This window comes from Phyllobates terribilis, unplaced genomic scaffold, assembly GCF_046119375.1.
Source record: "Phyllobates terribilis strain yellow unplaced genomic scaffold, ASM4611937v1 Scaffold_1__5_contigs__length_1240528914, whole genome shotgun sequence".
NCBI lineage: Eukaryota > Metazoa > Chordata > Amphibia > Anura > Dendrobatidae > Phyllobates > Phyllobates terribilis.
In genome coordinates, this window is record NW_027362761.1 from 1,043,654,150 (window position 1) to 1,043,668,290 (window position 14,141).

At 44.9% G+C, this 14,141-nt stretch overlaps 1 protein-coding gene across 2 annotated transcripts in view; it reads right to left on the bottom strand.

Annotated features, from left to right (window-relative positions):
* TMEM131L (transmembrane 131 like) overlaps positions 1-13,806 on the bottom strand; it is a 132,901-nt gene extending 119,095 nt beyond the window's left edge. Inside the window, exons 1-3 of one of the 2 annotated variants that reach the window (XM_073645239.1) lie at positions 13,596-13,806; positions 12,343-12,413; positions 2,173-2,216 (exon numbers count right to left, since the gene is read on the bottom strand). In XM_073645239.1, the coding sequence (XP_073501340.1) occupies positions 2,173-2,216; positions 12,343-12,413; positions 13,596-13,713 (233 nt within the window). In that variant the 5' untranslated portion in view covers positions 13,714-13,806. Of the gene's footprint in view, positions 1-2,172; positions 2,217-4,846; positions 4,860-12,342; positions 12,414-13,595 lie in introns of those variants that run through there. The other variant, XM_073645242.1, reaches the window with a different exon arrangement.
* Positions 13,807-14,141: the final 335 nt, after the last annotated feature.

Genomic DNA, 14,141 nt, shown 5'->3' on the forward strand with positions numbered 1-14,141 from the left:
TGATGGTCGCGTGACCATCAGTTGACTTAATGATGTCACCGCAGGTCCTGCCAGTACACCGCGGGATGCCGAGGAGATGACGCTGCCGGGAGGAGACCGGGGGCCGCCGGAGAGGTAAATATAAGGTTTTTTATTTCTTTTTACTTTTTAATTCTTTTTTTTTTTTACTTTAGATGCAGCATTTGATACTAGAAATTTCCTCTAATTTGGTCACACAATATAAATCCATGCCAGTTGCATGGATTTATATTGTGTGACCAACTTGTCAAGCCCTTTTCCAAGTGATGCTCAAAAGTGATGCTTGGAAAAACGCCTGAAAAAAACGCATGTAAAATCCGCATGTGTTTTTTCTACCAATGAGATGCAGAAGTGCTCAGGAAATTTCTGCCTCAAATCTGCATCGTGGGCACATACCCTAAGGCTATGTACTCACGATGCAGAAATGCTCCGGATTTTTTCCTGAGCGTTTCTGCATCTCCCTGGCAGAAAAAACGCACGCGCACTGTACATGCGTTTTCGTGCCAGAGACATGCGGATGTGAAGAGTTCTTCACTTTCATTTCCGCATGCGGGTTGACAAGCGCTTTCCAAGCGATTTTAACATCACTTGGAAAGTGCTTGTCAACTTCACACTATATAAATCCATGCAAACGGCATGGATTTATATAGTGTGACCGAAAGAATGTTAAAAAATAAAAAAATAAATCTATACTTACCTTCTTATGGCCCCTGCAGTCTTGATTCGCTCCGTCCAGGCTTGCCGGCAGCTCACGGTACACTGAAGGACCTGCCGAATTCAGCGTTGCATGACCCGTCACATGACTAAATGACGTCAGCGCAGGTCCTTCAGTCCACCGCGATGTGCCGGCAAGCCAAGACAAAGACACCGGGGGCCATCAGAAGGTAAGCATATTTTTTATTTTTTTTATTTATTTATTTTTTTTTTTGCAGGTTCTATGGTACCCAGGTCCGGAGATGAGTCTCCTCTCCTCCACACCCGGGTACCATCCGCACATTGAAACGCATGGATTCCGCATGTACAGATGCAGTGATGCGGAATCCAAGCGTTCCAATGCAAGTCAATGGCGGTGAAAACGCAGCGCTTCCGCAAAATAATTGGCAGTGCTGCGTTTTTTTCCGCAATGATAACCCCCGCAGCGGAAATTTCCGCAGCATGTGCACAGCACATGTGGATTATCATTGGGGAACATGGCAGGCCTTCTACCAAGCGTTTTTTAAGCGTTTCTGCAGCGGAATTGCCGCTGCAAAAACGCTTAAAAAAACGCATCGTGGGCACACAGCCTAAACGGGTTTTGTTATGTAGTGATGCCATATGGCTTGGTGAGAGTGCAAACTTTGGGATAATCACAATGCTGAAGATAAAAGGGCCACGGTGCTTGTGCTGCACTGCGTGCCCTTCTATGCTTCCCCCCCAACTTCTGGTCACCCAGCTGTGCAGGGAGCGGCAGCCGGCCCATTGCTCAGCTCCAGGCACTCTGCAGGTTTATGGAGATGCAGTGCAAAACAAGAAATAATGAGCTTCAATAGGACTTTCTATGCAACAATAACAAGACTCCATGTTTATTATACATTATTCTTCAATGCCATGTCTCTATAAGGAAATGTGGATTTCTGATGAAAATCTGGTGTAACAGTACATGGTTATTGATAGCCCCATTGGAAAGGGGTGGTGTGCCCATTCTTAAGCATCCCTGCAAAATGTTAAGATTCCATGTTTGATATTATCTATTGCTTAGCAAGCATATATTAAAAAAATATTACACACACACACAAATACATGAGATATATATATATATATATATATATATATATATATATATATATATATATATATATATATATATATATATATATATATATATATATATATATATATATATATATATATATATATATATATATATATATCGTAGTATTTACTGTGCAGACACTATTGTTCACATGCAGCATGTTAATAGTAACTGGTCAAGAATATCCTATTCAGTGCAGCTGCCAGGATGAGGACATTGTTTTCATGTGAGACATGATTATAACAGGAATGGATTGTTACAGGAAACATGGATCACTAAACTTCCATTCTTCCTGCCTTCCACTTATGGACCCAATACGTGACTGCATCGTCATTTTTAATACACAACACAGAATTACTTACTTCTGTTCTTGCAAATCGTCCCCTGTATACTGATCTGAATCAGCCTATACAAAACAAAACGTAGAATAGGTTAGGAATATATACAGAATAAAAAACAAACAAAAACACACATTGAAATAAGATACTATTTCAATAACCATGGTCATACACCTTAGATAGTTATGAAAAGAATACTTGTTTAGCTGAAAGCCATTTCTCCCGACTCCCCCAATACATGTGCAGGCTGATGTGAACATGGTGTTCATAATAGATAGAAGGGGGAAAAGAAGCTACCAGACATCTCTGGCGGCAGTTTGCCTCCATTGAGTACAAAGGATCGGGCATCTTGAAATCCAATATGCCCAATCATTCTTTTCTACGACATCTGCCATCAGGGAAGGGTTAGAAAAAGCCTTTACACATTACATGGTCAGTGCTGCCAAAATCTGTGGGCTTAGAAGATGCTCATCTAATGTGTATTACAAAGTGGTTGTCAGATGGGGTCTCCTTCTAGTCACCTGACAGCCAAACAGAGGTCTCTGTGATCGGTGACAAAAGAACAGGACATCATTACTTCTTTGGCCGGCAGAGACTTCCACAGGGGCCATCCATGCCACCTGCAATGGCTTTAGGATATGAACATCTTTGGGGGCAACTATTTATTTTTACTTAAAAGAATGCGATTTTTGGGAGGGGATCATTTTTACACTTCATTAAAAAGAAAAAAAAAAGTCACCATTTGCACTCTAGCTGCTGTGCTGCACTCTTTGTTCCTAGGTGCAAAATGACAACTATCCAAAACATTGGGCCTTTGGTAAATGGTGTAGATGTGCTACACACACACACGATAAATTAGCATATGTCAATAAGCATACTTTATAAAGTTGCATAATATTGAGCATTAAAAAAAAGCAACACAGACAAGAAAACAATAGGTGGGTGGCGGGTGTCAATGATGACTAAATCATGCATTTAAGTGAGCTAAGAGGGGCTCAGAAAAACAAAGATAAGCCTTAAACTCTCCCCTCAGAATAGCTCAGACAGATTCTCAGTTAACTCATTCAGCAGACAGCAACAGACGGAGGCTATAGAAGGCAAAAGGTGCAAAATTTTTATGAAACCTAATTGCAAAAAGATTTTTAGCCAGAAATATGTACATTTAATTAAAAAAAATGCCTAACATCAATGTTAAAAAAAAGTTTCTCTCATATCATCCGTTTGCCTCTTTCTCATCTGTTTTTAAAACGGATATGTATCAATGAAACTATGGGTAAAAAACAGACAGAACACAGACGTGGACAACAGTTGTGTGAATGTTCTGCAAGTCCTAAGACATTTGTACTGGTGAGATGAATGTCATCCCAACCTGACACTGTAAAAAAAACACTGCCAGAACTACTGATTTTTTATTTATTTTTTTTTTGTTCACCGCACCTCACAAATAATGGAATGAAAAGAAGGGTCAAAAACTTGTATACAGCCCAACAGTACCAATGAAAAACTCATCAAGCAAGGGTATTGCAGTAATCATTCTGACCTAGTGAATAATGTTCATGAATGTTCACTTGTCACTTATACTGTCTGACGACAGCTATCAAAGCTAAAGCTCGGAAGAAAAACACTGAAAGAATAGCAAAATTGCGTTATTTTCCCAACTCTGCTTTAAAAAGTTAATAAAAGCTTTCAATGCTTGTAAAAAATGCAAAAGGTATGGGTCCATGGAAAGCGACAATGAAAATACGGTCTCGGAGTACAGCTCAGGTAAATACTTCTGGCTTCGTGTGTACAAGACATTATCGTATGAGTATTTTTTGCGTACACTCATGTCAAAATTGATGTTTTCCAGATGTAATAGAGGTCCTGTTTCTTCACTTTTACATTTACCCAGCATTACCGCACTATTTCTCAGGAAGTTTAGTCTATAAATGTTAAATTCCCCTCTATCACAGAACATGCAGGGCTTCTACTGGTGGTAAAGAGTCATTGTGTACCACATGTAATGTCTTTTTCATAAAGCTTGCTGGTAGCCGTGATCAGGGCCGCCATCAGGGCAGAAATAGCGGTACTGCAGTCAAGGGCCGGGACACAAATATAATGAAAGGGGCCCAGCCAGCATTAGAATGGGGTCACAGTTTAGAAAAAGATGACTCATGCCTTCAATGAATCAGTGGCAAAAGTGTTGCAAATGAAAGCAGAGGGACCCCACTGATTATTATTTGGTCCATATGGGCTATGAAATGTGTCAGTTTTAGAGCACAAGTTCTGCATGATGTGCTTTTTTTTTTTCCCCAATCAACGAGATCAGACAGACCTCATAACAATCAGTGTTACCCCTCTGCATCAGTTATGCCAAGGATCAGTTTTGGGCATGAATTCTGACTGTTCCTAAAATGGTACAAACTGAAATGTGAACAGATCCCAAAATGTGAGCGGCGCGCGTTCTACGCTTCTAACATGTGAGCGGCGCGCGTTCTACGCGTCTAATATGTGAGCGGCGTGTGTTCTACGCTTCTAATATGTGAGCGGCGCTTGTTCTAAGAGTCTAATATGTGAAAGTTGTGTTTTGTGTGTGTCTAGTATAGGGTTGAGGCCTTGCCTGTATAGGGCCCAGAAATTCCTGACTGCTGCCCTGCCCGTGCTAATCACCAATCATTGTTTGTCATGAAGACTATAGAATAGTGCAGTCAGTGCTTACCGTCAAAGCTTCTCCATGCACATGAAACTAGCTGTGTTCTGCACTTGTGACTGACACTTGCCATTGCTATTTAATTAATTATTCGCAGAATCCACTGTACTGCTCTTCTCCAGTTCAGTTGCTTGAATGTTTTTGGACTCCTAGCCAAGACGGCTGTTCAGAAAAGCGCAGTATATCAGTATAGGTATTGTGATGGAGTACTCGACATAAGAATATACACTTTGGGAGGGAAAAAAAAGGAAGCAGTTTAACAACAAAATGTTAATAGGAAACCAACAATGCTTTGGGTTTCTACACTCACAGGAAGTGGCTTCTCATTTTAAGCAAGTATTGAGATAAGACAAAGAATTCTAAAGATTGACAGAACTGTGTAATCTATTGGGTGATCTGCCAGGCAAGACGTGGGAACTGTAACGTCAGAAGAGTAAACCACGGACTGAAAAGTTGTGCACAAAAACCAAAACCATGTAGTTTGGTGAAGAGTTCACACACTGAACTGGGTAAACTGCCTTCATGCCTCTACAAGGAGCTTAGTGAAACATTTTTTCGTAAAGGGGCCGGCACTCGGGCTTCTTGATTCCAGAAACAGCAAGAGTCACAGACATCTGTCAGTAAGACATCGAAGCCACATCCAAGCAATATGTAAGCAAGTTACCACCTCCTCGCAGTGTAGGCGATACGTAGATGATCGTTATGGCCCTAACCTCTAAGACCATACCAGCCCACAGAACGTGGAGTGTACAGTGTGAATGGATTGATACCTGTTCATGTGTACCACTGCTCCTTTCATTGGCTATGGGTTTATCAGAGATAGCAGAGCACCCTACTTTACAATCTCAGCGGTCCCACAGAGAATGAAGGTCAAATTAGCCTACACGTGCACCCATTGCTCCATACAAACAGGGCCCCTCCATCCATCCATCCCTTCAGTATGTAGAGTTCCCCTTACAATCCATGACTGGCTCCTAACTACATTCCCCTGGTGTCTGAAATAAGGAAATGATCCGGTAATGAATTCACAAAATTTGCTTTACAATAAAATATATAACTGATGTGACAAAATGTGACATATATTTGCTGGATGAGACTCACAAAGGCGGAAATGCTACAACTGGTAACAATGGGGCATCATTCACCTGCAAACAAAGGGAACTGGTCAAATCGTTCCCGGTCCCCTATTTACAACAACAGCAGCAGAAATCAGCTAATTCTATTAATGAGACTGTAGGATGCCTGCGTGTTCTGCTGGAAAGATTTCACAAAGATTATTAAAAGCCATATCTAACATAGTCAAGGAGAGCTGCGAGCCTTTTGTTCAGCCCCTCCAGCAGCCATGCAGAATGACAATGAGCCTGGGCTTAACTCCTTGTGCTGGCATTTAGGGAGCACATCAGGGACTTATCGTCTGCTCCTCCCTCCACTTGCACTGGGCAGGGAATACAGTAAGCGTGCTTCTCCCTTTGTGTGACAGCTCGCACACAATTACATAGGCACACTAATGATGATGGGGTTAGTTCAGCCACCATGCACACACCATGGTCACAGAATGTAAATCGGCAGAGAACTATATGGCGACATGAGGTACTGCAAATTATAGCAGGGATCAGGGACTCCTAAAAAGACAAAGGAACCGCCATCAGATGAGGGTCTATGTATACTTTCCCTTCCAGTAGCAAGGAGCTAGTAGAGTAGTTGTAAGAAATTGTATTATTTCAGCTTACACCAATTAAAAGTGTATTAGCAATTAGCTAAACCCAGGATTAACGGCCATGAAGCACACAAGCTAAGCTTCCACCGCTCCTGTATTTCTGGGTATCCAGCGCACATGAAGTTTATCCTCTCCTGTATGGCAAGGCAGTGATACCATACTACGTCAGGCATCTTTTACAAAGCCGTGACAAACCCTTCAGCTTGGAAAGTGTCCATTAGGTTACACAGCTCCTCCTATCTCACATTAGACAAAAGTCGCCAAGGCATTAAAAAAAAAAAAATGTAATGAAGAAACAGAGCCCATTCAGTGGCACTGGAAGGAACCAAGTTCTTTCTTTATCCCCGCACACGCTGAATGCCGCTGCACACAATAAAAGTAATCGCACAAAAGGACATCTGCTCTGGTAACAAGCCACAGGCCAGGATTCTGCTACCTGAGACAATGGCCGAGACCCACACAAACCACTAGTCCGCACAGAGCCAATGGCAATGACACGCAAATTACATAAGTGAATATTGAAAATGTGTGCACTCGGCAAACAGATAGCTAGTCACTCAACAGATCCCACTCCACCCTGCCATAATCTTATCTGACAGTGCGGCTCTGCAGCCTGCCAGGGCTGTGCTCCTCACGTGGTCCCACTCCCAGCTCAGGTAACACACCAGAGCAACATTCATTTGCCATAGGATCTGGTATGTGCACATAATAATTTGTTGTATTACACCTTTATTACATATGTGTGCAGAAAAATGCAATTCTAGTCAGCAATTCCAACCTGTTGGTCTGCATTTCCTGCCACAGGGGCTTTAGCCTTACTCATAGCAATCCTATTACACTTACTACGATGCTGTGCAAATGCACCAAGTGCTGAATACAGGCCCTTACACATGGGCCGATAAAGAGCGTTAAGAAAAAGCCGCTGACGGCTCACTGGATCGATTACGTGAGCCTACAAATCATCACATTGTACATCTTTGGATATCTTGCCTGGTTAGATGTTGATAACATTTTGATATATATTGTGCATCTTTTGCATACATTTTTCATTATCAAATTAGTAAACCGTATTATTTATTTACCTAGTGTGCGCGAATCCATTTATCTACAAGCCATCATAAAACAGCAGCACATCTGCCTGTGTAAAGAGGACACTAAGCAGACTGTACGGGGACAGAACAGTTATATTAGTGATCATTGTTCCCCATACAGGTTGTATTGGCCCATGTCATAGACCGAACGCTCTTCAGTACTCACTGGGCAGCAATCTCCAGTATGCACCCTCCTTAGATGCCCATTTCCTTTAGATGAACAACGGCCAGTCGCACCGGCTGATTAGGACCGGACCGTCCGTCAATGTAATATGTATGAAGGGTGTCCCCAGATGTCAGCAGACAGGAAGGATGGACATGCTGGATGTCAAGATGCATGATTCTTTGTTCTCAAAAAGGCCACCACCAGATGAGTCTGGCAGAAGATTACTCTCCTCCCCGCTCAGCAATGAACCCATGTACACTCGGTTGCTACCTTGGCCATACACATTAGATCCACATTGTCAGCAATTTCCAAATATCCACTACTAGAACTGTTTCCTAGGGCTTTAACTATGAAAAATAGTGACTAGTCTGGTGGATGGTTACCCCAGAATAATTCTCCCTGTAATCATTTAAGCCAGTCCCTCTGGGCGTGAGAGACATGATTTGCAAGAGTGGTATCATCGCCAGCTCCATACAAATATTATGCAAGTATGTGACGTTCGTCCTCCCTGTGAAAGTGCAATGGAGCCGAGCGTACGTCCCCGGCTTCAATGACGCAGTGTGCATGCCCAGGGAGGCAGTGAGACGCCAGACCTAAATGCGGAGCTCATCCGCGACAATCAGCCAAAATCATCAATGGAAATATTGGAATCATTGGTGGAATATGGGGCTGAAAGACCGGCCTTATGTTTTCAGCCAGTAAGTTTTAACATCTGCCATACAGTTCCAGAGATATGAGCCCTTTTATTTAGCGCTAATTTGTATGGTCTTTACCAGGGGGGCATTGCTCACAGAGTAATTATACAGAGCAGCCCCAAGACACATCCCCAGAGAATCTTGTGAGCAACACCCCCTTGTAAAGATCATACAAATTAGCACCAAGTAAAAAGGTCCATATCTCTGGAACCATAGGGTGAATAAAAGAAAAAAAACAGAATTATTACAGGAGCAGCAGAAATAAAATAAGAGCAGAAACTGACCACTTTTGACCAGCTGGTAGTTCCTCTTTAGGATGACTCTAGGGTAAGGATAAGATCTTGAGTATTTTAATACCTGCCTAGCAGAATAAAAAGCTACCAATGGAAATATACTAAATATAGATGAGTAATTCAGTTGCCACTGCCCTGACCCAGCACCCAGTCCGTACTTCTGCACCCGACATGCTGGGTGCCTCTAGCGCTTACTAGACCCCATAATGTAAAGACGCGATGCACATCACGACATCGTATGAGGCCCGGTCATTAGGGCTTGTGTGACGTCATGACATCGTGGGGCTTATTAAGTGACAGAGGTGTCCAGGATTCCAGGCACAGAAATGTATGAAGAACTTGGCACTCAAGTATGCAATTTCATGTAATGTATTTAATAGCAATCCACAGTGAAACATATGACATTTCAGTCTTTACTAGACTAGATGTCATATAGGTTTCACTGTGGATTGCTATTAAATACTTCTTTATGTGAAACTGCATCTTTGAGTGGCAAGTTCTTCATACATTTGAGTACGGACTGGGCCCCTACTTGTGCACCTGTTATTATATATAAGGCACAGAAATGAAGACCGGCAGCCATGGAGGACCAGACTGGAATCCAGGACCAGAGCAGTGTAAATCTAATCAATCATTTCTAATATTAAGCATCTCCATCAGCATAGAAGCGAATCTTCATTTTAAATATCTGTGACCAAACATATAGGATTACATCAGTTCTTCATGCCGCAAGTCCAGAGGCGCTCACTGCCAACAAGTCTACAGACAAACATGTCTATAAGTGACTAATGCGCTATGGCTTGTTTGGAGATGGCATTTGACCTTGTTATCATTTTGTTCACATTTACATACCAATGTTTGTAACAAAGAAAACTACAAAATATTTAAAGGGAACATGTCATCATGAAAATGCAGGACAAACTGCAGGCGCCATGTGATTGCTGTTTCCCCTGCTCTGACTGATATATAGTTTTGTGAGAAAAGATTCAGTATAACTTGTGTCTTAATCATTTAGGGTACGAGCCCATGATCAGAAATAGCAGCGTTTTGGACGCAGCTCACCTGAGCTGCGTCCTACAGTACAAACAGAGTGGATGGGATTTATAGAAATCCCATGCCCACTGTGCTTGTTTTTGACGCTGCGTAAACTCACCTGCGGTGTGGCTTTAAGAGAAGCAGAATGTCAAATTCTGTAGTGGCTCGCAAGTCTCCTCTGCAGATTTTGACCAATTGAAATGTCATTACATGTGGTTGATCCGCATGTACTGACAAAACAAGTGCGGCATTTGAACACAGTGAAAATACACTGAGTCCAAAGAGCTGCTGGTTCCAGTGGGTGGTCCTATCAGTGAATGACCGCTTTCTTTGTGTAAGTGTGCATAGAGATAGCTGTCAGTCACTGATAGGACCGCCCACCGGACCAAAAATCCCAGAAAGAGCAGATTAAATGATTAAAACAAAGGTTACACAGAATTTTTTCTCACAAAACTATCAATCTGCTCATCTCCCCCTGCTCTATAACATGGTGCCTGGAGACTGGGCTGCATTTTCATGATAACCGGATCCCTTTAATGTTCTCTGTTCTATTAAATGACATTATAGTTTCATGGTTGTAGTAGGAAAGCATACACAAGCAAGCAGTGATTGGGAAAGGGAAGGCAAATGTTATTTGTAATGTGGATGGGAAAGAGCATCCAACACCACCAGGGCCCGCTCTACCCAGTCTCCACGTACTGATGGCCATAAGCAGTAGATGTTTCTCGGGTACCAATCGATACCATGCAGAAACTCTGTACTAGGGGTCTGTTCCCTCAAGGCTTATTCCATAAGGCATCATTGTCTGGTGGTTGGTACTGGAGTCTAGTAGTTCATCCAAGGTAATGTCAGCATGGGCTTTGCATGTCTGGACTTTCTCTGGGTAGTTTTTGGTTGTGTTGTTTTTTTGTTTTTTTTTTTACCATTTTTGCAAAACATTCAACAATTACTCAGCCATTTTGCCCAAAACCATTGTAAAATATAGTATCATACTGATAAGCAGAGTCTCTGTGTCTCCAGATTAGAGCCATAGGGCCCCCCCATGTGCCATCTTACAGGCCTTTAAAGGGGTATTTTCAAGTTTGAAAGATATACTCTACCCATAGGATAGCGGATAACTTCCCGATTATGGATTCGAGACCCCGATTGATTCTGAGAGCAGAGGCTCTGAAGATCCCTGTGTGAATGGAGAGGAACACAATCATGTGCAATATCTCTCCATTCATTCTTATGGGTGTGCAAAAGACCAGCCGAGCACAGCGCTTGGCTATCTCCGGAGGTCACGTTAAGTATGAATGGAGCAGCAGCGCGTATGATCAATCTCCACTCCATTCACACGTGGCTCAATATCATGGGAGTACGCGTGGTCAGACGCCCAGTGATCAAGATGGTATCCCACGAATAGGGGATAAAAGGAGTATTCACAAATTAAGATAAATGGCTTACTATAAAATTATGCAACAAATTAGAATAGAAACTCCACTGAGGAAAAGGGCAGAGGGATTACAACCCATATACAGGGCTAAGGAATCTACAGAATAAATAACAGGAAAACATGGTAACATGGGTCGTCTGCTACTGAATATATCTGCAGAGGTTTGCTTTCAAGATATCCATGGCCTACAAAAAGCAACCTTAGGCCAGAGTCACATATCCATGTTTCTGTAGTCAGACCATGATGCACGGACTGGCAGTGGGTCTCCTGACCTGAAGTTAGCAGCCCTGCGGTTAGCCCATGCATCGCGGACCAAAACACAGATGTGAGAAACCAGCCTTCCAATAAGTTTTGGATTGTCCCTAAAGGCTTGACATGTTAATAATAAATCCCTTTTTTATTTCATATTCACCAGAATTTATGGCTGGCATCAGGAAAAGCCTTTTCTTGGGATAAGTGGAGTTCATGGCCACAGGACCCCAACCCATCTGACCAACAACCCTTTTAATGGTGCAAGTGAACAAAGTTACATGAAGATGCCAGGAATAAAGGCACGTAATGCTTTTCTTTTGCAAAGATAGTATTCTGAAGATGTAGACCCAGTGACTGATCACATGCAGTAAGTAAACTATGTGGCATACTACAAAACATATTACATGGCAGTAGAAACGGCTTTATCTAATTGTGCCAGCTGATCTCACTCATCTGAATAAGAAGCACACCCACGTCACTACATTATAAGCCATGTACACAAACATCAGCTAAACATAGCAACTATTAACACTGACTACAATGAAAACACAATTGGTGATCCTAGGTGTCAGATCCCATCCCACGCGTTCCCTTACATGACACTGCAGCACAAGTACCCCCCTATTGTTGTCCAGAGACAGTACCTCGTTTGCTTGCAGCAGCAGCATTCTGAAAGTTCATCACCACATCTAATGGACATACACTGAGGAAACCCAACACTAGCCATAAAATCACAGCTGTCAGAGGAGAAACGTCTCCACTGATCACCGAATATAAGGTGATGGCAATGTGTGAAGTACATTGTTACTGCTCCATCTCACCTGATTGGGTAGCATAAGCTCAGCGTCTTCTGCTTGCCACAGCTCCACCATGCTGGGGACTGGCTCGATCACTAGAGGTGGCAAAAAGCAAGACAAAAGAACCAAGATTATTGGAGTCATCACTACAAAAGCAAAATGATACAAGGCCTACTCCGATGCACACCATGGCGGCAAACACTGACACACTGGCCACCGGCCAACAAGCCGGCCATATATACACAGAAGCCGGGCACGGGGGGGGGGGGGACAACAAGCCGGGCACCAGGGGGGGGGGGGACAAGCCGGCCATGCGCACACTGAAGCCGGGCACCGGGGGGGGGGGGACAACAAGCCGGGCACCAGGGGGGGGGACGGGGGACAAGCCGGCCATGCGCACACTGAAGCCGGGCACTGGGGGGGACAAGCCGGCCGTGCGCACACTGAAGCCGGGCACCGGGGGGGGGGACAAACCGGCCGTGCGCACACTGAAGCCGGGCACCGGGGGGGGGGGACAAGCCAGCCGTGCACACACTGAAGCCGGGCACCGGGGGGGGGGGACAAGCCGGCCGTGCGCACACTGAAGCCGGGCACCGGGGGGGGGACAAGCCAGCCGTGCACACACTGAAGCCGGGCACCGGGGTACAGGCCGGCCGTACACTGAAGCTGGGCACCGGGGGACAAGCCAGCCATGCATTGAAGCCGGGCACCAGGAGACAAAGCCCGTCTTACAATGGTGTTCACATTACGCCAGTTGTCAGAGGGGAATAAAGGCTGCCCACACTCAGCAGCATGTGCTGGTAAAGAGAATGCAGAATGGACATCACTACTTGGGTTTTCAAAGACAAATCGTTCCCATCCTCAGCAGAAGGATTCTTCCGTATCGGACGGGTAAATATAATGCCCACATCATGAGAGCCATTCTTTCCTGGTCTTCCAGCTGTGGCCAGCCTGGACCCATGTGGCAAGGAAGTGATGCTGGGTACACATGGTTACCAGGAGGCAGCACAATATTTACAAGTCTGGCTGCCAACCATCAGGCTCAGCCCAGAAGTGCCCACCATCCAGCCGGCCACACTGGCATCATGCACGCCGCCCACAGACAAAGCCGGGCGCCGGGGTCTGCAGTGCGCGGAGCACCAGCCCTGCTGTCTGCCCAGAACATCCATGGAAGAGGACAGGCCCATTTCCTCTCCTCCACAGTATCCTCCGCCTTCACCCCAGCAGCAGGGCCCCTCGGAGCGGCACCCACATTCTGCGCTGCACGGATTCCTCACCTTGTCCCCCTCCTTGTCGGAAGCAGGGCAGCAAGACGTGGAGGAGCCCCAGCATAACATTCACGGCTGTGGCGCTGCAGCAGCGGTTGCCCCGGTGAGGGAGAAGCGGCCCCGCCATGCTGCTGCTCGGGCTCAGTGCTCGCTCGGGTATCAGCAGCAACAGCGGAGCGGGCGGGCCCGCCGTGCACACGTGGGGCGAGGTGTGTGAACGCGGCCGGTGGGCGGGCGGGCGGGCGGGGAGACGCTGCCACTGCGTGCGTACACCACGGGGCGGCGCTGTCCCTCCCACACAAAGAGAAGCGCTGCCAGCCGCGAACAATGGGCACAGGGTCTGTAGCGGGCAGCAGGCGCTCCACACAAAGACGTGGCAGCAATGGGGGATCTAATGCTGCACTGATTCCTACATACAGTCTATAGGAGAGAATAGGGCACTGGAAGTCGGGATATAAGTAGACCTCTGGAAGTCGGGATATAAGTAGACCTCGTCTGCAGGAACAGGTTACCCCCACACTGTCTAGTGCCCCAGCTATATAGTACACGAGACTG